Source organism: Limanda limanda, chromosome 23 (genome assembly GCF_963576545.1).
Source record: "Limanda limanda chromosome 23, fLimLim1.1, whole genome shotgun sequence".
Classification (NCBI taxonomy): Eukaryota; Metazoa; Chordata; class Actinopteri; order Pleuronectiformes; family Pleuronectidae; genus Limanda; species Limanda limanda.
In genome coordinates this window covers 4,093,404-4,117,035 of record NC_083658.1, presented here as the reverse complement: position 1 = coordinate 4,117,035, position 23,632 = coordinate 4,093,404, and the positions used below count along the sequence as shown (strand labels likewise).

Below are 23,632 nucleotides of genomic sequence, written 5' to 3'. Positions count from 1 at the left end.
ACAGGAGTTGGGCTGTGAGTGTTCATTAGGCACAGAAATATCAGTCACATATTTCTACCACTGCCACTAATAGATGCAGATGTATTTATAAAATAGTCCTTTTCATGTACTCTAGGCTCTATATTTACTCTTATTCATCATATTTTATACTGCATATTTATACATAAGATGGAGGAAGATGCCACAAATTCAAAGTTTTAGTTATTTGAAAATTAACATAACCTGACCCAGTTCAGAGGATATAAATACACAGTATTTCTAGTAAATCCAATAATAAGCCAAAGCTTTAGGTTTTTATTACTACATCTGGTGTCATTTTAATTTGAGCTAATACAGATGTTATAATTTACAGAAAAACAAAGCAAGACTCTGAATTTTCCTTTTGATATTCTAATGTTACTTTGCTTTGTTTGACAGAGACGTGTTGGGTCTGTAGGGGGCGCCATGGTGGAGGGCAGCAGGAGGATCTTCATCCAGAGGAGGAGGAGGAGGAGGCCGCGGCCATTGGCTGCTGGAGCTTATATATACCAGGGAATGGCTCCACCGGCTCAGAGCAGGACGAGACACCGGGAGGAGCAGCTGAGAACCGGACCGGCACCGTGAACACCCACATCTGGTCCTCCACATCTGGACCAATCAGGACCAATCAGCACCCACCAGGACCAATCAGGACCGGACTCCTGCTATTATTATTATTTCTTTTTATTATTGTTGCCTTTTTTCTACACTTTTTCCCGATTGAAATCAATGAAGGAGAGACGCTCGTGTCAGAAGCCATCTCTCCCATCCAGCATGGATCCCAGTCACAGCGTCAAGTGTAAGATAGTGGTGGTGGGAGACTCCCAGTGCGGGAAGACCGCGCTGCTGCATGTGTTCGCCAAGGACTGTTTCCCGGAGGTGAGACCCCCAAACCCAGCACACCCAGCCTACACCCAGCAAACACCCATCACACCCAGCACACCCACAATCCACCCTGCATACTCACCCTAATCCACCCTACACCCAGCACCCTCCCCCTGCACGCCAGTGACCTTGCTGCAAATAAACCTGATTTTAATGGTACTATAGTCACATGATCAGATGGAGCTTTATGTGTCAGATGCAGTAATGATGATGCATGCATGTCCAATAGTGCAAGCAGAGCTCTTGTATTGTGTTACTTTGGTAAATGTATCTTAATAATAAAACTTATTGCAGTAGTGTTGTATTTCTCTGCATGTGACCTCTCATTTTTGCCATTAAAAGCATAATCTGTCATCTAAACACTTCATTTCCCATAATCCTTGCTGTCTGTCCCCGTGTCCCCTGCAGAGCTATGTCCCCACAGTGTTCGAGAACTACACGGCCAGTTTCGAAATCGACACGCAGAGGATCGAGCTCAGCCTGTGGGACACCTCAGGTAAAAAATCACACTGTGCAATGTGTCACCCCCCTGCCTGCCCCATGCTGTGTGTGTGTGTGTGTGTGTGTGTGTGTGTGTGTGTGTGTGTGTGTGTGTGTGTGTGTGTGTGTGTGTGTGTGTGTGTGTGTGTGTGTGTGTGTGTGTGTGTGTGTGTGTGTGTGTGTGTGTGTGTGTGTGTGTGTGTGTGTCCCAAGAGATCAGTCCAGGGTGAAGTGTCCAGACGTGTTCAAACACGCAGCTCCCTTGCACAACCCCTCTGTGGACATGCAAACAGCTGATAACGTGTCAAACCTCCAGAGGTTCGATCACCACGGCTCTGACCACATGGCAGAATCACGAATCGTAAAGAGGCCTGCGTTTATGAATAATGAAATTAATCTGTGACCCAATTTTTAATCAATAAAGCTGGGTTAATCCTCTCTCCTGGTCGGAGGATGCCTTTGCTCCACGCCAGGCACACTTCCCCTCAGATTAGGTTCAGGCCTCCTCACCTTTCACCCACAGGGAAATATTCTGTTGTCTCCCAGTGTTCCCAGAAATGCAGGAGAGGAATGGATTTCATTATGAATTCTTCCCAGCTGAGAGAAGCAGGAACAGGGAAACGGAGCTAATGATAGAGGCTGCGCATGTTCGTGTTCTCACATCTGGAGAACACTCACTGTTTCCTCACTGCGATTTTTGGGAAAGTTTGGTTGTGCAACACGTGGACTGGAACTCCATTTTTTTTTGTAATCGCTTGGTGGTTGGACTTTGGGTTCAAACCAGCTGCTGCGTCCCCTGTGTGTGTCTGTGTGTGTGTGTGTGTGTGTGTGTGTGTGTGTGTGTGTGTGTGTGTGTGTGTGTGTGTGTGTGTGTGTGTGTGTGTGTGTGTGTGTGTGTGTGTGTGTGTGTGTGTCGTGGGTGCGATGGGTGGAGACAAGCCGGCAGCCAGCTGTTGCAAGTCTCTAGCCTGGAATTCCTCAGCGATGGTGGTGTTTGAATGATGAACTTTCTGGCGTGCTAGGAATCAGCAGGACACATTTTTAATTCCTCCTCCCCAAGGAGAAACAACCTACACAATCCATCCACACACTCTGACTCCACACGATCACAGCAGGAGCCTTGAAGTTTGATTTCTTGGCCTTTTTGCTCGGTTTTGCCTCAAGAGGAAATGAAAATAAATGCGTCAGCAGATAGAAATTCATTTCCAGGCTCGGTAACACTACGAGCAAAAGCAAAACAAGGGGCTCCGGTTTCAAATTCCTTCACCCCGACACCGTGTGTGTGTGTGTGTGTGTGTGGGTGTGTGTTATTGTGTGTGTGTGTGGTGGAATTGGAAAGTGGAAGAAATGAGAACCGGCCAGAGTGAGAATTATGTTTTATTGTGCTGTGTTGGCAGACCGCCTGCAGCCCTTTTTCTTTTTTCTCTTTATGCTTCATAAAACAGCGATGGTGGTGGGTTGGGGGGGGGGGGGGCTGTGGTTCCTATTAGATCAGTGGGACTGAGATGGAGCCAAGTCCCCCCCACACACACACACACACAGACACACCCAACGACTGATTGACACAGCTTTCAGCATGACCAGTCGCTTTGTAGAGACGACCATCGACCTTATCTCCTGAGGTGCGCAGGAGAGGTGTGTGTATGTGTGTGTGTGTGTGTGTGTGTGTGTGTGTGTGTGTGTGTGTGTGTGTGACCCCAGCATGCACCCGGACAAAGACCAGGACGCAGCCATGAAGACAAACACCAGCCCGCCATCCCCCTCCCCAACGCACACCTACAGACACTGTGGTGGTCTTTGTTCTGCAGCGACGAGTGGCCTAATGAGCAGCCTCGTGTGTGTCTGTGTGTGTGTGTGTGTGTGTGTCTGTGTGTGTTAAAAGGGAGGGTGGTGAGAGTAATTCAGGTCATTAAGGTAAATGCCTGCCAGTTGTGTTCCTCTCCATTTGGTCCCCCGGCCCAACCCTGCTTGGCTCTGCTTCCCAGCCCTCGGGGTGGGATCCACCGGGGTCCGGGCCGCAGCCTTTGATGCTTCACACTTCATTCGCCGGAACAGGAAGTGGGTTTACGTTGTCCGCCCGCCTGCCTGCACGTCTGAAGGAGCTGCAGAGGTGTGTGTGTCTGTGTGTGTGTGTGTGTGAGATTCAAACAGGAGGGGAGGAAGAAGGCAAAGGTAAACAGAACAATCCCTGTGGCTCGGCGCCTGCCTGCCTGAGGCCTCTTCCACTGGAGAAGAGAGGGAAAATGCACCTCAGAGCCTTTTTTTAAGAAGGAAGCTCAGGCAGACTACTTTCATTTTTCACTATTTCCTTTCAAAAATGTTTGAAAATGACAAATTATACACATCAGTACTTCGTTAAGTCTGCGCTAATGTCTTTAAATTGCTTCTGCAACAATCAAAATAGCCCAAACACAAAGATAGTTAATTAACAATGCTGTAAAATAGAGCATCAACGGCATAGCATTTAAGAAGCTGCATAGGACTTATTATTTATACATTATTACCACTTATAGATTCTTGCATGGCTTGAATTGATTTGTTGCTGTTCACTCACTAGTTCCTAACTTTCTCATCTGTTTTGGTGCCATTTGGTGCATTTAACACCAAAGCAACATCATCGAATCCACTTCACTTTCTGGATGCAGAGTCGACGTCCATTTTCCTATACAGTCTGTGGATTAGAGCATCTTTAACTAGCTGATTTAATATAGCTGTTGTAGTCTGTAGTCTTTCTGCACATTCTGCTGGAAATGTTTTCTTCCTCCAGAAATCATCAGTCTATGATGTTTGTTCCAACTCTCTTTGGAAATGTTCCAAAGCCAGAACAAGTGAGCGCTGTAATCAAATCTCAACCACAGGATCTCAGGCGTCTTCACATCAGTTTCTCCCGAGGAGACGTGTGTGCCAGACCCCATGGATCTCATTTGATGATATTTATCCCAGGGAACCTCCTGGGATCGGGTTTTATTTACCTCTGCAAACTAAAAGACGACCTACTTTTGAAAAGAGGACTCGGATAAAAGAGTTTTAAAGGAGGACACGTATTGAACGTCCCAGATCATTTCCCTGAGTCGTCTCCAGAGTGCGTCGCGTGTGCTGCTTCGTTGTGAGACTTTGTCGAGCTCCCACTCTGCGTGCCCCCTTCATTCCTGTGTCGGCGGCCATTGTTGCGTTGGATCACATTTCTGGGCTCTGCGAAGTGGAGCCGCATGTCTGGCATTCCTCAGACTAAAGGTTTCTACTTCCTCCTCCACAAAGACCCCTATTGTACGCAGCAGGCCCCAGATCCTCGGTGGAGAGAAAGACCCCTACCTCCTCTCCAGGGGAGAATTGAATCACGGCAGAGCTGAGTGCTGGTGATGCAGTGTATACGTGCTGAAGGACAGAGGGATCCTGGGAGGGATTAATGGGCTTCCTGTCTGCTAATGTCACTGAAGGACTGTGTGATGTTGCATATTTAAAATCCAGCCGGTCCTTCGAGTAGAAACATGTGACTCGTCTGCCTGACTTTCACCTGCTCGTCCTGTTTGGACGTGTTGAACTTCATTCATGGAGTCGCCCTTGACTCTCCGTGTTGTTCACGAGGCTTTGACGCCTCCACAGCTCGTTTGGGTGAATCTCTGCTGAGCTGGGAACTCTCTTATTGCCCAGAACACAAATATCTATTACAAGAGTGAAGCACGTATCAAACACGGCTGGTTCGGGTGCAATATGGCAGCTTTATATAAACTCCGTGGTCATATCACACAACCCTCAGCATCGGCAGGTACCTGACTGTTACCACAGCAACAACAGAAGATAACGGCTCATGTTATTTCAGTTTCAACCAGCTCTGTTTGCGTGGAACACTTCTGACTGTTCCGAGGTTATATACTGAAGCTTCGTGGACGTGCCTGTCGCCGTGTGTTGTTTCCACAGGTGTCCCTGAAGGCTTAACGCCTGTCCACACACACACACACACACACACACACACACAGACACATGCTCAGCGCCCCTCAGCTCAGCAATGTTAACTATGCAGTAAATCAGCGCGGCTGCAGACCTGTTGCCATACCTCCAGACTGCCGGCCGCAGCTGGCGTACCTCAGGGCCGCATGTGTCGCTGTGAGATAAAGAACATTTTTATGTCCGGAAGCCGTTAATACGTGAAGGTTTTCCACGGAAAGTGGGATGTCTCGAACATCGTGGAATACTTAAGAACTCTGTCGCTCGCCGGCAACCGCAGGGAATTTCTCTTTTCTCTTATTTTTTTGGGGTGGAAGTCAGGAAACATCTGGGAATTCTGAATTAATGAGTCGCATGGCATGAATAGAGGCAGAATGTATTCTCCGACATGTTTCATGTATATTTATTCCATTCAGGGCTGCGTTTCATCCCAGCTGTTGTGGGAAACCGGCCTGAAAAAGCACATTAACAAACCAGGAAGGAAGGAGGTTTTTTTTTTTTTTTTACATCTTGGCAGAGCTTCGTATTTCATTGTCTCGTCATCCAGCTGCTGTGAGAACGACCGGAGCAGCGCCCATGTTTAAGAGAAGGGCGAGAGGCCTGGAGAGTGTGTGTCAGTGCGTTTTAAAGGACGGAGAGGGAGGACAGGGTGTGTGTAGCTTTCCAGATTTAGAGATCCTGTGGGAGAACAATGACGCGAGCTAATTAGATGACAGTCACCAGGTCTTTGTGTGTGGGGGGGGTGTTAGCACTGGGATTTCCTCTTATCTTTCCAGGCGGCAGGAAGACGACCTCAAAGCAGTATTTCTGACGCAGGGTTAATTCAGCTCTAAACAGGAGACGAGAATAAAAATGTTGACTATTAAAAATATCTCAGTACACGCTCTTCAATTTGCATTATTCTCCTGTTTATGTTGTGCAGATTGAAGGGTTTTGCATAGATGCACTGAGAGGATTTGCGGCTATAAATACTTAAATCTCCAGGTAGATGCACAGGAATATTTCCGACTCGGAGACGTATCAACAGCAAGACCTCACAGGCCGCAGCCAGCTCACTCTGATACGTTTCCTCTCATTGGCTTGATGAATAACAATCAATTCATTGTAAAAATGTCAGCAGGGTTTTATTTCCCCTGTGATTGGTTCCAGGCAGCGAGGACTGTAAAGATCAGACATCAAACATGGCACTGTGGTTGTGATCGGTCGAGAGGCGGCCATAAAAATACATTCTTGCGGGTGCGGTGGGGGGTGGGGGGGTGGGGGGGGTCCCACATTCCAGCTCTGCCTGCGCTGCGTCTGCGAGAGCCGCTCAGCGTGGAGCCGGGAGGTTTAGGTGGTGTCACCTATCAGAGGGATTTCAAAAGGGGTTTCCAGGGAGGGAGTGGAGGAGCGGCTGGGAAATGGCGAGCCCGTGCGTTCCCGTGTGAAATGCATTCTGTTGACATCAAGACATCGTGATCATTTATTCTGTGTCGCTCCTGGCGTCCGTACTTAACTGACTCCCAGTTTTTAGGAACGGTCATTAGCTGCAATCTGGCACCGAACAAAGCCGACTTAGCTTTTCGCTCGGCAAACTGGAAATCAGTTAACGGATCTGTCATAATAACCATAAGTAGACAGCTACACAATAAATACCGTTAAATATCCACTTTGGATATGAATATTAATTCTACTTTGAATGTAATTACTGGAATAATAAAGATGTAATTATATTTCACCATCACATAAAACCAGATGTAAGAAATACTCTCAGTTCATCAGGTTCACAACTAGAACTGATGCGACCAGTAGTCCTGCAGTTTGAAACTGTTGATTTATGTTATAAGGACTTTGTTGTCACAGCGTTGTGTGTTGTGATGCCGTGACCTCACAGACAATCCTGGCTCATGCACGTGGAACATGTGGTGATGCACGTAGCTGTGGTTCAGATGTCTTTCTGCAGGAGTGGTACATGCATACAGGCATGAGGCCGTGTCGTGCTTTCTTGTGCCCGGCGGCTCGGGCCTGGAAGGAAGCGTGGATCGTGTAAACGCTGTCGTCTCCCATCCAGACTGTTTAGATTAGGAGCATTCGAGCTCCGTGTGTGTGTGTGTGTGTGTGTGTGTGTGTGTGTGTGTCTGTATGTGTGTGTGTGTGTGTGTGTGTGTGTGTGTGTGTGTGTGACATTGTGCATTCCTGGCCCTTCTCCACACTGTGTTTAGAAAAGACCTCCCACGGGAACCTTCACTTCACCAAAAACAACATATTCCACATTCTTGGCAGCCGGTTGCGTGTGGTCAGCTTGTGCTCGTCATGTGATCTTGACTCACCTTGACATGACGCCACCCCCCCTCCTCCTCCTCCTCCTCGCCCTCTTCCTCTCCGGAGATGTTTCCGTCTGCTGGGTTTGGGGATGGGGGGGGGGGGGGGATGGGCGTCGCCACTCACACATGGTCTCAATTTTTGAGGGGGGAGTCATTTCCTCGCTCTGAAGTTCTGTTTCTCCGCAGAGGCTTTTCTTCAACCAGAGATCTTGTCGCAGTCAGCATGTTTGTTCCTACTGATGCAGTTTGTTTTGCTCGCCCGGTTGCTATGGATTATTGCGGCGCTGCAGAGAACTAAGTGTCAGGAGCGAGTTTAAAGAAATGATTTTCCCGTGTTCATGCATTCAGGGAATAGCTCGTGGTCGGCGGTAGATTCGGTTGCTGCCCCTCATTTGAATAAAGGTATTTCCTTTTTAGACAAGCCACAGAGTTTTAAATCTCCACGTTCCTAAGGCGAGCATTTTCAAGTGCAAAGATCATCTCTACCTCATTCCTTAAAAAACCTGAACAGCAGCAAGTTTGCTTTTCAAGACGTGGAAAGAGGGGACACATAAAAACACTTGTGACACAAATTGATCGATGTCCTCTGACATCAAGGTTTTCTCCGACGTAGCAAATTAGATTTGGATAACTTCGTTGCCTCGACAGGAAACTAGTTCTTGGGATGTGTGTGGGAGCAAGTGAAGCTCGGTTAGGAGCAGAGTCGTGATTTCTACACGCAGGTCATTCATCTCTACGGATCAAGTGAATAATGAGGTCATGTGACACGTCCTGTTGCATGAACTTGGGCGTGTTGTGTCCTTGTGGAGGAGACGCCAGATTAAATCCTGATGTTCCCGCTTTGTTTCAGGATCTCCGTACTACGACAACGTGAGGCCTCTCTCCTACCCGGACTCCGACGCCGTGCTCATCTGCTTCGACATCAGCCGCCCGGAAACCCTCGACAGCGTCATGAAGAAGGTTTGTAGCTCTTCACCGACTCCTTCATCCGTCGAGCCGCTGGTTGAAGTCTCAGCCTTTAAGCTCCAAACACTCTTTAAAGTCAGCTCACTTTGATTCCATCGGATGTGCCTACAAAGGGCCATGTTGCGTTTAACTGGATCAAGAGTTTAAGTCGACAGTTTAGGTTTTTTTTTCCTGCAGCCTTGGTCAGATCTTGTGATGTTGTAGTGTGACTAGCGGAAGGTCGCTGGGTTAAATCCTCGGAGCAGCTGGGAGAAGGAAGCTCTCCACTTCCTCAAACTCCCGCTGAGGTGTTTTTAAGCCACCAGTTACTCACATGGAGCCGCTGGTGGTTGATGACTGCGGCGGTGTAACGACCACACGTCAGAAGCATGGACTGGTTTAAGGTTTCTCAGGAGTCTCAGAAAACAGTTTTTTTTCATTTAAAAGCCTTGTTTTCCGAAACTAAACAAACCTGGCCTATGCTCTGATAAACGTGGACACAGACGTCCATGTGATCGGACCATTCGGGTCATCCTTCATTTATTTAATAGATATCTTACATAATGTGATATATAATACATGTCTTACCAGGCTGACTGAATAAATGACTAGATGAAATGACAGGATCCGTCCCTGGCCTTATTTCTTCAGCCTAAATTAGTCATATTTAAACAGAACTCATTTAGAAATACATAGATGAACCTGTCCTGTGGCTTTAGTTTAGGTCTAAATGTAAAAGTCCTGTTCAACATTTTTACACAATTAGCAGTAATTTGGAATATCTTAAACATGTGGTTCATGTGTGGTAACAACGTGTGCATGGAAATTGCAAAAGACTTCAGTCAGAGGTCACGCCTCGAACGATGACTCTGAACATTAGCATTAGCGATGGTATTTATTTGCACTAAACAACTTCCTCTTCGGACGTCGCTCGAACTTGATCCGCTGACCGGCCAGTGAGTCCTGAGGCACACGAGCCTCAGATTAAAACCCCTGGAGAAATGCCATCGATCACAGAGTGTTTATTGTTGTCAGGGAGGAAACGTGGGGATTATTTGTGGTTCCTTTCCAGGGTTCAATGTGTGAGGGGCTGCAGGAAGTGGCAGCTTTAACCTTTGGACCCAAGAAGGCGGGTGACGGGGGGGTAGGAACTTGTGGGATCTTGTGCCACGAACATGCTTTTTAACATGGAATTACTTTAAATCATAGTTTTCAAACTCCTGGTTTATATTTATTTGGGATCTGTGGTATGATATTGATGTATTGACAGATAATTTCCCTTTTGCATTAGGAGACAACTTTGTATGATGATGCATGACTGAGATGTTCTGTGTTTCTCCACAGTGGAAAGGGGAGATCCAGGAGTTTTGTCCCAACACCAAGATGCTGCTGGTTGGATGTAAATCTGACCTGCGCACTGACCTGAGCACATTGGTGGAGCTTTCCAACCACAGACAGACACCAGTCTCTTATGACCAGGTAGGCAGAATAACCCTGTTTAACCTCCATGAGTGTGACTGTAATCGCTGATGAATAACAGCTCATTGTACTCGACTTCACGCAAAGTTGAACTGATCCCTAAGAGCCGAAATCCTTTCGTCATTGTTGACGCCAGTAAATGTGTTAACCTCCCGGCTCACCTGACCTCGATCCCTTTCTTCCGGCGCTGACCACATCTGACCTCTTCCCTCCTCAGGGTTCCAGCATGGCCAAGCAGATCTCGGCGCCCTACATCGAGTGCTCGGCGCAGCAGTCGGAGAACAGCGTCAGAGACATTTTCCACGTGGCCACGCTGGCTTGCATCAACAAAAACCACAAAAACGTCAAGCGCAGTAAAGCCACCCGGGCCAACAAGAGGATTTCGCACATGCCCAGTCGGCCCGACCTGGCGGCCGTGGCTTCAGACCTCCGGAAGGACAAAGCCAAAAGTTGCTCTGTCATGTGACCGACCAGCCTGAGGGGGATTAGACTGAGGAGAATGAGGACAGAACCCAGTGCGAGCAGGAAACGATGGGGCAGCGCTCCCTCCTGCATGCTAAAGACCCCCGATCTGTCTGGAGAGGGCTTTCGTAAGCTTCAACTCATCTACATGTTACTGGAATACTCTGCACCGACGAAAACTCAACGCGTCATAGCGTCCCAATCCATTTGGCCCCCTGCCCTATCAGACAAGGAAGCAATCTGTCAGAGGGCTACCTGCTCCAGGAAGTGACCTGCTTCCTCCGGGAGGACAAAGCGGACGCGGTGGAAGCTTTCCACGCCAACAGGAAATGAGCAGGAGGAGTGATGTCATGAGGACGCATTCATTTGTAAAGGAAGGGTGTGAGAACGTGTGATCTTTGTGAATGAGAACCAAAGCCTGCGATTAGGGGTTTGGATGCTTGGGGAGAAAAAAAAAAAGTGGAGCTGCTGTTGTTTGTGCCGGATCAAGGACTTTTTGCTCGGAGGGCTTAAACAACAAGTCGTCCCTGTGGTTTGGAACTGATTCACTCTCACCCCTGCTCCTGTAGCTCCTGTAGTAACTGTCTGTGTGCAGAGGAGACCAGAAGAGGCGTTTCCTCGCGCCGCCTGAAGGAATCCTGGCACTGCGTGTCCCCTGTCTTTGAAATGTTGTCGGTATAATGTGAAGTCATTGGTGTGTAACTGCGTCATTGTTTGATTTTTAAGCTTAATCCTGATGAGTTGCAGCCACGCGGAGCTGAAGCTAGAAGCTGTCCGAGGTTAAAACTGCACGTTTGTACCAGTCAGACATTTCCCCCTCAACAGCTATAGATGTTTGCTGATTTTCTGAAGACGATCTCCACACAAGACATGAAACTTGAAAACGATTAGCAAAGAGGCTGGATTCAGCCTCCAGGGTTTGGCCAACGATTCCTTCAGTCCATGTAATAAACATTGAATTTGGCCGTTAATCTTCTCGAGGAGTGAGAGATTGAGCTGAAAGAACTTTAACTTGTTTATCAGAAGTTTTCTGACTCATCCGTTGGGTAACATCTCCTCGTAAAGGCCCAGCACAAAGTCACAGCAACAGCGATTTATTTCCAAAGGTTTTGCAGGAAGTCGTAACTTCACTCATGCACGTAAAAGAAATCTGGTGGAGGCCCGAGTTTAATGTGTGGTACAGTGTTAACTTTAACTTGTGATAACTGGTTATCAATATATTCAGTCATTCACACGTCTTTTGAATAAACACTGTGAACTGTGATGATTTTATTTGTCCTACGTCCTCATTCCACGAGGGCCTCCATTGGAAATACAACTCAACGAATCAACAAATGAGAAAATGAGACTTGTCGAATTTGTGGTTTTCGTCTGAACAACTGTGCAATTTACAGACTGTTTGAATCTAGTTATTGATGCACTTTTAATGGAACTTTTCAAACTTCCCCAATTAGCTTGTTCAAATGCCAGTGTACTGTTGCCAGCCTTTTTTTTTTAATCTTTATTATTTTTCTCAGCTGTTGTCTCCCTCCCATGTACATTGTCATGTTTTCTTGAATGTTGGTCTCACCTTCAAAATGTCTTTGCCAATGTTGTTGCGACAATATTTATTGAATTATATATTTTCCCTTTAGAATAAATGCAAATGGAATTGAAGCAAAGTGTCTTTATTTGTCATTGAGTGAGAAAAAGATTTATTCAAGGATCTACTGAATTTCTGCATTGAGGCTGAAACCGAGGATCTTCTCTTTGTTTGAGTTCAGATAGAAAGCGATGGCTTGAATCATTTAATCTTCCACATTCACTTCCATTAGAGACGAGCTCTCCCTCCAACTCGAATGCACATACAAGTCGTTCGAAGCAGAGATCAGACACGGACTTCTACACATGTGGTGGAAACAACTTAACTCCAGGAACAAATCTATGTTTATTGTAGGATCTTTGCCATCGTGGCTTATTGACGTAGGTAGGTGTCATCGACTTTCTGAGCTGGAAAAAAAAGGTCATGAAATACGTGACGGAAAGAAAAATGAAGCAACTGTGACATACGATTAAAATTATGTTAAATTAAAAGTACTATCTTGAAAGTTAGTCACTACAAAGTGGAAAGAAATCAAATTTCTCATTCATTTCCTTGAGAAATTTGAGACTTTTTAGTTTTCCTTCCTGTTACATTTGTCTCAGTTGAGTCAGTGACTGAACAGGTGAGTCCTCTTCAGTTTGTTTCCTGCTTCCTGTAAAAGCCCAGATGGTGAGTTTACATTTTCCACACAGGGACACGCCTGGAGTCGGACTTCTTGTTCCGCGAGACTTTTAATGACCCAGTTTAATGTGGAGTCTGGAAACTTTGGGTGGGGAATAAGCTCGAGTCCTGTCAACAATGCTGTAAATCCTCCGCTGATCCCTGTTCTCCCAACGCAGATCAGTCCTTCATCCTGATGTGATTGCTGCTGATTTGAGACCAGCCTGTTTCTTTCTTCATCCTTTGAATCCTTTGGGTTAAGTCTAGGTGGCATTACTAACACACACCCTAATGCAGATATAATGTTAACTTTACATTAGCTTGAAACACTTGAACAGACTCACGTTAAATAAATGACATGAATTAGTGAACCACACTAAACGGGATGAAAGAGTTTTGACATGCCGTGTGTCAGCAGTCTCCCCTTCCAGAAAAACAAGCTGGACTCGAGTCCTTGACGTCTCATTCTGAAGCCAGAGGAACAAACAGCTCTCTGTGAGTCAGGCTGCGTCTCCTCGGGCGGTTTGAAAAGTTACAGTACCACCGGAGGCAGCTAAACCCCCCCCCCCCCGGGGCCCGCTGAGCATGCAAACTGCTTTTTCTCACATGGCAAACCTATATATCATGTGGTGACTTCATCACATGCATGAGGCCTGAGATGTATGAGGTTGTCAGGGGGGGGTGGGGGGGGGGCAGGGTTGTCAAGTGGAAAATAAATGTCGCAGTGGAAAGATGCAGCATCGTGTTTATTCTGGCTGCATAGAGGAAGAAATCATATCTGATCCAAGTCTATTTGAGACTTAATTCTTTCATTTCCAATGAGGAAGTTTGATCATTCTAAAAAGTGGACGGACAAAGAATAAAAATCTATAATAGGTTTGACCTTGAAGTCGATGCTTTGTTCAGGTTTATTAGTTTTACTTATTAAATTAGTAAGAGTTCAAGAAATGAGCTCATACAGTTGAATATCAAAACGCCCTTCATGGCTGTGCACCTCGGGTTCGTCCTTGTGCTTTGTCATATTTATATTACACAGGGATCGTTTCCTTAGAGGTGATTTCCAAGCAAGTTCACTGAGTCCTGTTCAGATGCATTGTGGGAATGAGGCAGGGTGGGGACGAGGAAAACCACAAACAAAGAAAAACAATTGAGACACGTTTCTGTGCAAATGAAAAGAGACGCTCACATCCTGACATGTCAGACTCTGCAGCTGCTCCTTCACATGTGTTTACACCTTGAAACATTTAGCCGCTGATTCGCTGTAATGGCGCTGGTGGACCGACACTGACCCACAGCGTCTCTGAGCCTGTTTAACCCTCACTGGGTTGAGCTTGTACTGGTATTCAGCCTGACCCAGATACTGTAATAAGTCAGGAATCCCACTAACACCCGTCTCACACCCTGCACATGGGTGGACTGACCTGGCAGAAAAGTTCGTTTTGCATGTCTGCAGTCCGCCCTGTCCTCTGCTGTAAGTGTCCTGTAACGTCTCATTGTGCCCAGTTGTGTAAGTATGAGGGAGAGAGGTGAGCTAATCCATTGATTACAGATGTGCTGCGAGTGATTTCCCCCCCCCCCGTTCTCCCAAGCTCGTGCTCTTATGACTTGCAGCTGTGTTTCTCAGACGTACCAGTGGCTTTGCTCTCGGGAGGAAAATGTCACTCGATACGCCACTTTGGTCCAGAATGAAATATCTCAGCAGTTATCGGACAGATTGCAGATTTTCTCTTTACTAACATTCATGGTCTGCAGAGGCCGAACCCTCCTGACTTGAGTTAATTCTCTTCAAGTGTCTGGTGGATTGCGATGAAATGTAATGTTACAATTTGAGGAAGTGGAGAAGCCTCATCCATCTTTTCATACAGTATATGAATCTGTCTTATTGGTGGTTATACAGTGAATACTTGTATGTCAAAAGGCTAAACTAAGATGTTGAATATAATAAACGTTGCACCAGTGTTTGCATGATATTAGCAGCTTTTCTTTTTCCTTGCACAAACTCACAGTCACATTATTATATATAACTTTGCTCTTCTACTGCATCCACAGTAAGACACAAACATATCTTTCACACACACACACACACAGACACACAAAAACACACACACACACACACACACACACGCACAGTGGTGGCATTTCTGTGAGTGAAATGTGACAAGGAGCCACTCCTATCTGCTGCATGTGAAAAGGTCGAGCTCCATTGTCGCCCACGGCAGCCGAGTCCCAAAAGACAGAAATTATCTGAAAGGAAAGAAAAGCGATTAGTGAATCTCCTCATCGTCTTCTTTTGTTTGCACCTGCCTCCATTAATCTGACAGGTGACAAACTGTGAGCTGGAGAACGGAGCTGCCAGACGTCAAGATGTCCTTCCTCATTGGACATTTTATCTCAATTTCAGACAAATAAGTGGATCACAGCAGGAAGAGGCTCCGGTTTTTGTCACTGCGATTCCCTATTTGAGTTTGATTCATAAAGGGAATTTCTGTAAACTATCCAAAGACCTTTTCGAGGCGTCACTCCAGATTTCCCCAATGAACAGTTTTGATAAATAGTTTTAATATTAAGCCAAAGATCCTTCTCCCACTCTACACTGCTGAGGAAAATACATTTCTTAATTTGTCTGCCGTAACAGGCTTGGAGGGAGACAGACTCTATTCATCACTGTCCCTGTACGAGTGAGAGGCTCTTTTTCATCTTGATTAAGAAATAAAATTGCTTGGATGAAGTGTCAGGGCGAGAGCAGGAACTCGATTGAGCGGGAGCGATAATCGATCAAGCGCATATTGGTGTTTACGTGCGGCCGAGCCTCTGATATCGAAGCGGGTGAAGTGAGCTGGAAAGTGAGCTGTTATCTGTCAGTAAAGCAGAATTCATCGCAGCTCCCCCTCTGAATATTCCCAAACACACTTCTCGAGTACTCTGGATGTACATCTGATTTTGTGTGTGTGTGTGTGAGGCCTTTTTTTTTACCTCAAACCCCCCCCCCCCACCCATAGTTTCCCTATGTTCCTGCAGAACCAGCTGGGACGGACACAGACAGGGAGCGTGAGGATCAATAGGTCTGTACTGGTGGTGCATTGTTTCCCCCTGAATCCTCCTGCCTCAGACGATCAGTCATGCACAGCTGTAACATAGAAGCGGACTGAAAGCGAAACAATGGAGTTTTTTCTTTTGCAGAAAAAAGCTTGTGCAGGACTCTGAAGGTCTGGAGAAAAGAGGGTGAAGAGAGGAACATGCTCCCTCTGGCAGAGAGGCGCTCAGACGGCTGGGGCTTAATGACGAGCCTTTAGTTCATAATGAAGTGGTGCAACATGGGAAAAATGTGGTTTAATCCAAAATGCTGACACAACAAGGCGAGGCAACAGAGCGGTGGTTTGCACAAGGGGGTTTTCCTCAGATAAGGTTTCAGCGGAAATTTGGGAAGCAAAGCAAGAAAATTCTGCTCAATATCTAGAAGAAAACAAGCGAAAATGCTGAAATGCACATTTTCAATATGCAAATTAAAAAAACATGAGTAGGAATTCATATAGAATGGGCACAAAATTTGAAAGGAATCCATGCTATGGATGCAAATTCATATGCATTAATATGCATTTAATGCAAATGTTTCCAGGCAATCAAAGCTGCATTAATGATATTATTGATGTTATGCAGCTTTCTTCATGTGTATAAATGCAAAGTTATGCAAATAGAACCAAAGTAAAGTGAAAGAGAAAGAAATCTATAGTGTGAAATTACCAGAAAATTTGAAAAACTGTGATTCTGATCCTCAAAGAAATGTGCAGCCTACTGGTGTGTGATTTTTAAACATGCAATCACCTCTTATTTCTCCAAACTGGAAAACTCATCTCACTTTGGCTCGCTGCTGCCCACCATGGGGGATTGTGCTGGGAGGAGGACTGTGGGAACGACAGGAAAATCTTTTCATGCTTGGAGGATTTTCTTTTCTGTGGTGAATTTCACCGGGGATCAAAATAAACCAGAGACGTTCATGCCTCGTGTTTTATTGGGTGGAGAGTTTCCCGTTACATCCAGGTTTTTCTGGTGGAGTTTGGTTGTGACTTCAAAGCCCGGAGCTGCTCCGGCATCTGAACATGACGTTAAACTGCATTTAAATGCTTGACTTTCCCTACAAGTGATTTTTTATAATCCGACAAACTACTTTCTCTCATGGTTCTCCACCAGCCTCTTCTCTGGGGTCTGCTCTGCCATATGCCTGATCCTCAGTGTGGGCTTCATGGAGACCACTGACCTCCTGCATCGCTCCTCTCCGACCATCTGCTCCCCGACTTGGCCTTTTTGGTCAGGGGCCAAATATTCGCTGCACAACACATGTCCCCACACGATTTCAGGAGAGCGTCCTCATTGGCTGATTAATATTTTATACGAAGAGTAACAGCATGTGAGCAGGAGCCAATGATTTTGTTTTTGTGTTTCAAGCACAGGCCGGACAGCTGCTTAATTTACCCCTCAATTAGTTTCCTTCTATTTTTCTCTACTTTTCATGTGATTCTCGATTTGGTCCTAAAACTATTTTCATAATATTCAGACATAATATTCTCCTAATATTACAACTTTATTTTTCTCTAAATCTCAGGCCCTTATACTCCATTTTACAAACCTAATACAAATTGTGTGTGGGTGCGTGTTTATTTATCAGTTAATTTACAGTTTGTCCGTGAGTAGTGGACCCCCTGAAGACTATAGAAACAAGCATCAAACAAGACCATTGTCTGTGTGTGTGTGTGTGTGTGTGTGTGTGTGTGTGTGAGTGTGTTTGTGTGGTATTAGCGACTCCCCTGCTGAGTGTGTTTACTTCCCCAGTTATAAAAAAAAAGCACCCAGGACTCCCACCTGCCCTGATTAGCATGAATCAGCTCTGGATGGGTCCCTGGCATGAGCGCCACCCATCTACACCCCCAACACACACTCGCACCTCCCCAACCAGAGAGCCCCCCCCCCCTGCTGTGCCACTGATGCTCCACCGAGCCTAAAGACGCCTATCAGTTGTCGGCCTCTCTCGGTGTGCTGCTGAAACCCTGCAGTGCGTTTGTTTTGTTGAGCTGAAACTCAATTCCTATAAAAATCTAATTTTTATCCTCACGGACCTTGTTTCTCCTTCTTGTAATTGTCCGAAGGTCGTGTTTTGTTCATGAATCTCTGAATGTTTGCATCCCGAGCATGTGTGTGGAGCCTGCTTTGATTTCAGACGCATGTTGTGCACAGAAATAGATCTGCTAAATATGGAATTCATGCTTTTATAAGATTAGGAGAAACAGCCTGAAGCTAAACGTACTCTCAACATATCATTCATGCACCTTTTGTGGCTGGTTAATTATCACCTCCTTAATCAACCTGGTGTTTTCCATTTGCTGCTTCTCCTGTCTCAGGCCATTAAATCACAATTACATCCCTGCTGCTGCTGTTTGTTAATGGACTGTAATGTATGAAGGTGCTTTAGCTCAGCGGAGATCCCCTCAAATACTCAATGTGTGAAGGGGGCAAGGAGAAGCTGTTTTTCTGAATGATCATTTACAGTCTGCAGGCTCGTTGAATTTAAAAATACACGTTTGAATCATTTCAGGGGTTCATTACGGGAAAAATGCAAATACAAGCAGTGGCAGCTCCACATGCTCCTAAGCTGTGGGTGACTGGAGTCTCAGCAGGGAGGAAGAGGGGAGGAGGACTCCTCTGGGATCCTTTATGTGCTGATGGAGCAGCGGGTGGAGCTGCAGCCTCATTAGCATAACTGTTTACAAAGCCAATCAACCTCCTGCCAAGGTCACATATGGACCAATCAGGTGCCAGTCTCTAAATCAATTATAGGATTACTTTGATTGCCATGGTAACTTGGCTTAACCACAATGCATTTGTTTATAATCTGAATTATTTAAAGATTTTTAGATAGGACAATAGGGGATTCTATTTCTTCATCCTCACAAATTTCATCATCATCACCAGGATACAAAATATCTCACTTGTTTAGGTCTAGTTTTAAATCTTCCTTTTTGCACAACAGACTCTTTATCAGAGCAGCTGAACCTTCTGCTCACGGCCGAAGCTGCGAACGCAATTCACTGTTGAACTTCAGGAGCCTTTGTTTCAATGTGTGCTTCCCCTTTTCCACGGGTCAAAAAACCCACTAACACGTGGTTTTGTCTTCAGTCTGAATGGATTCTATCGTTCCCCTGGTTCACCGATCAGGACTGAGGGAAGCGTGACACCCGGGTGAATCTGCTAATTTGGCAAGACAGAAGACAAGAGAGCGCCTCAGTTGTCGTGTGAGCGAGTCAATCGCTTCTTTTAGTGGGTTGGAAAAAAAACGTTTAAGCGCTAACTTTGGAGATAAGAGAGTTTGGAGAGTCGATCCAAGATAATATCTCCTCGGCCTGGTTTGGAAAAACAGAACTGATTCTTTGAAGGTTAGGTGGCCAGACACACACACACAGAAACCTTTGGAATCAAACTGTGTGGAGATTAGATGCGAGTCCATAGGGTTGTGCAGACTTGTCTTATCAGCTGTGTGCAGCCTACTGACTCTTCACTTATCAGTCATCTGCGAGCAAAGCCCAAGATTGAGGATGGATCACAGATGGAAGCCGCAACGCTATTATTAGAAACCTTATTAGAAACATTCACACACATCCTAACAGAGAGAGAGAGAGAGAGAGAGAGAGAGAGAGAGAGAGAGAGAGAGAGAGAGAGAGAGAGAGAGAGAGAGAGAGAGAGAGGAGAGTGCATCCTTCCTTTTGCTTTGCATCAGGTCTGCTTTGAGTGAGAACCTCTGCTGGCGTCAGTGCAGAGAAGAGCCATTAAAAGTAAAAAAAAAAAAATTCAAGGCTCTTCTTTTCATCGGAAAACAAAGAAGTGAGGCAGCTTCTTTTTTCAAGCAGCTATTCATCAGTGAATTTATAAGACGACGTTTATGGGCTCGGGAATAGTTCTGCTGCTATGTAACGGGGGTGTAACGCTGTGTGACGGTGGTGTAATGGTGGACCTGAGCATCTCCTCTCCTAAGACCCCGAACACCTGAACATATGTACTGGATGTTCTCAGTCGCTCAAATGACATGAATGAAACATTTTCCTGTTTTATTCTCACATGGGCTCGCTCGGACATTTAACTTGGGGGCCGGCAGGAAAAGTTCTGGAAAACAAACTTGTTTTCAGTGCCGGTCTGAAAGCATCTGAACGCGTCAGAACCTTGAGTGTTGTACCGCTGGGGAGGAAGTGACTTCCAAATGAGCAAATGCAAATGTAATCACTATGGATTATGTGGGCGGGGAATGTTAATTTGTTGTGCGAGCAGACGGAGAGGCGTTATTAACACATTTGACACTAATGGGAATGAAGAGATGCTGGTAGCACTAAAACAAATTGGGATCAGTGTATCAACAGTTGACATAATTTTAAAAGGATTCTGCGCTGGATGATCCTTCCAGTCCAGTGACAGTGAGTGTGAGCACCTCCCAGCACAGGAATCCTGTCCAGCTGCCAGTTTTCTCCCAGAGGTGCTCCACAGCCAAAAGCAATTAAACCTCCGCGAGGTCACAGATGACTCAGAGTCCCGGTGAGGGGGGGGGGCCCCAAAAAACCTGAAACTCAATTAAACAAGGGGGAGACCGGACCCCCGCCTGTCATTTCTGCACATTTCGAGGCGAACACAGGGGATTTCCCACGCCATCTGGAAAATTAAGAAATAACCCAACGGAAAGAAGGGAAGATCCGGCGTTGATTAATCAGGTATCGTAAGAAAACACCTGAACGATCCTGAGCAAGTCATTCAGAAGTAGACACACACACACACACACATGGGATGAGCACTGAAGGAAACAGGACGTGACCTGAAGCATGCGACGGACATGAGGCAGATAACAAATGATTTATTGTTACCTCAACTTGTATTACGCTGTGGTTTGGTTTTTATAGGATATGTATGAATTTGAGTTGTTTGTTGTGTTGTGGAGTGGAGTTTTAATCATGAATTCCATGCATGTTTCTATTTCTCAGGCCTGTGGACCGATCCTCCTCCAGGACCTCAGTGAAGACCCTTTCTTGTTACAGTATTAGCTTTTGTTAATCTCACTTGTTTTCGACAGTAAACGTTCATCATTGTGTGCAACTTATTCCGGTGATGAAATGAGTCTTACTGCTGCAGATTGTTCCTGAAGTGTGATTCAGCAGCACAACGGCCGACGTGCCAAGTGCAGTGTGTTGAAGTCACAATGTGATTCCCGCCAACAGAACTCATTACGTCTCAAGCACTTATCTCCTGCTGCCAGTATGTAAAATTGCTTTAATATCAAACGTTCAAAGAGGCACCTTAATAGTCCCATTAAATGAAAAATGACTGTGTTGTTGCTGTATGTCCTTGGGAGGACGGCTGCACCAAATTGCTGTGAAGGGACAGGATTTTCTGCTGTTTTTTTTTTTTTTTATAAATTCTACGATTTTTCTTTAAAAAGTTTCAAACATGAGCGAACCAGCACCAACAGAAATAGGAATGAGCCTAAATGTATTATTATTATTAGTGTGTGTCTCTGTGGTGCCCTACAATCCGGGTGAAACATCTCAATCTCTTTCCCGACGGCTGCAGAGACTCGTAAGACGGCAGCGTTCACATGCAGGTGATCTGGGCTTCCTCCATCTTTATATAAAGTCTGCGGTGAAAACAAATAATTTATTCCTCTTCTCTTGTAGGAAAAATAATGGTGGTTATCATCAGCGAGCCTTCAGGTGTTATCTCTGCCTGCACCAACACAATTACCTGACACGGGCGTCTGCAGGCAGAGTTAATCCTCAGCTACTGTTTACACAGATGATTGATTCATGGGCGTGTGTTTACCTGCGTCAGACAGATTAAGGTTTGTATTTTGTCATCTCATCTCATGTCAGCCTGAACCCGTGTTTGGTCAGTGAGTCAATCTGTATTATGTTTTGACAGCAACTCCTCTTTTAGATTTATTACAGGAGGAGCTTTGATTTGACGGTATGCAGCTGTGAGGCTTTTATTTTGAAGAGTTTATGTGTTTGACATCACACAGACAGAGAGCAAAAGGGTAATGACGTTCATATTTTGGTTTTCTGATACAGATACATTAATATAAAGCCAAAATATCATGATAGTAATGATAGTATCTTCCCAGGATTTTACCAAGGACAGTTTGTGTGGTAGTTGAATTTCTGCTGTGTGCACAAACGATTCCCCTGAGCAAACTGAAAACACACCAAAAAGCTGCACCTCAGCATTATTAATAATGGATCAAAGTTACCATGTACCCAGGCAGTTATCCATGTTGGCTTTGCATTGATCCATGTAAAGCATCTGCAACATGAGGAGCACTGGTATGTGACCTTGAGGAATGGAGAGGGGAGGAAAAATCATCTTTTATTCAGCATTGATCTGAGAGTCCGTCCTGAAAACTGTTGGTGGTGGTGACAGATTCATAAATCCTTCAAATGAAACAGAGAGAGCAGAGCTGCACTGAACCAGAACTGGTTCAGATACTAAAAGGAGGCTGCTGATGTAAAGGAAATATACAAAAAATGAATCATACAGTGGCCGTTTATAGAATCTATATAATGTTCACATCAAAACCTCCAGTGAGCGGTAGTTGGTGTTGGTGCTGTTATTGAACTGTACTGTAATTTGATAATGGCAAAATCAGAATGTCAGTGTCAGTGTTAATATTAAATATAATAAAATATTAAATCAATTAAAATACTTTTAATTATTGAAACTGTAGCAGGTCAGAGGACATCGGTGTCTCATGTGGGCCAGGACAGATTATATGAAAGGCAAAACAAATCTTCCATCTCAATGGATTTCATGTTTATCTCAACCATTGAATCAAATCAGTTTGTATAAAAATAGTCAGGGTTGTGATAAAGGAAAGTACTAAAACCCAAGGACTAACACACACACACAAACACACAAACACACACAGGAATCAATGCTGCCACTTCCTCTCCTGCTACTTGTATCACATTACAGCTGTTTGACCACATCCTGCCTGGACTCATTTCATCTTCCACTGAACCACACGATCAATATTTGATCATCTGAGGCAGAAAACTCATTTATAATCACAAGAAATTGTTTTTTTTATTTGAATTTGACGTTGATACAACAGCACGTCTGATAAATGAAAGATCAGGGAAGAGAGACCTTGAACACGTGGATGATTCCAGCATCCGTCTTCCTTGTCACCGAGGCCGACACCACGCACCGGATGTAGAACTTAAAAAACCCTCGTTGCAGCTACAGTAATGTGTTTCTTTACACTTTGACCTTGTGTGTAATGGGACTTTGCCGCAGCACGAGTGAGTGTGTGTTCGCTGAGCTCATCTCCTAAGATCCTTAACAGCTGGAGGGCCCCACCCCTCCTCTCCTCTCCAGCCCGACCGGCCGTCCCCTCCTCCTCTTTTCTCCTCTGGCCTCCCTCTCTTTTGTCTTTCCTTCCTCTCAGCTGGGACTGAAGCTGGCAGAGTTCAAAGAGGAAACAGAGGATGGAGAAGCAGGGAGGAGAAGCTGGGGCTCGTCTCTGTCAAACATCCGGGGATATATTTTCAATTTAAAACCTGAGATCTGCTTCACTTTCCAACGTATCCTGATATGAGCAGTTCAAATTAAATCTGAATATTTGTCTCTGGTAATTTCTGCATAAACCAGTTAACACCAATTTCTTCCTCAGATTGTGTTCTCTCCTTTCAGCTTTGATTTGAAACCTGTGAACTCGAATGAGACTCGGTGGAGAACATACCTCCGACCGTTTCCTGAAATTCAATCAAGCCTTAAAGCTATAAGCCAACAAAACGATGCAGATCACAAAATCATTATCTCCATTGCAGAAGAATGACTTTTTACATCA

General features: G+C 45.3%; 1 protein-coding gene across 1 annotated transcript; it reads left to right on the top strand.

Annotated features, from left to right (window-relative positions):
• The first annotated feature begins 608 nt into the window (after nucleotides 1-608).
• Nucleotides 609-11,528, top strand: rnd3a (Rho family GTPase 3a). Its single transcript, XM_061066788.1, has 5 exons — nucleotides 609-897; nucleotides 1,312-1,399; nucleotides 8,482-8,591; nucleotides 9,921-10,055; nucleotides 10,273-11,528. Exons 1-5 carry the CDS (start codon nucleotides 748-750, stop codon nucleotides 10,519-10,521), a joined length of 732 nt encoding a protein of 243 aa, XP_060922771.1. The 5' UTR covers nucleotides 609-747; the 3' UTR covers nucleotides 10,522-11,528.
• Nucleotides 11,529-23,632: the final 12,104 nt, after the last annotated feature.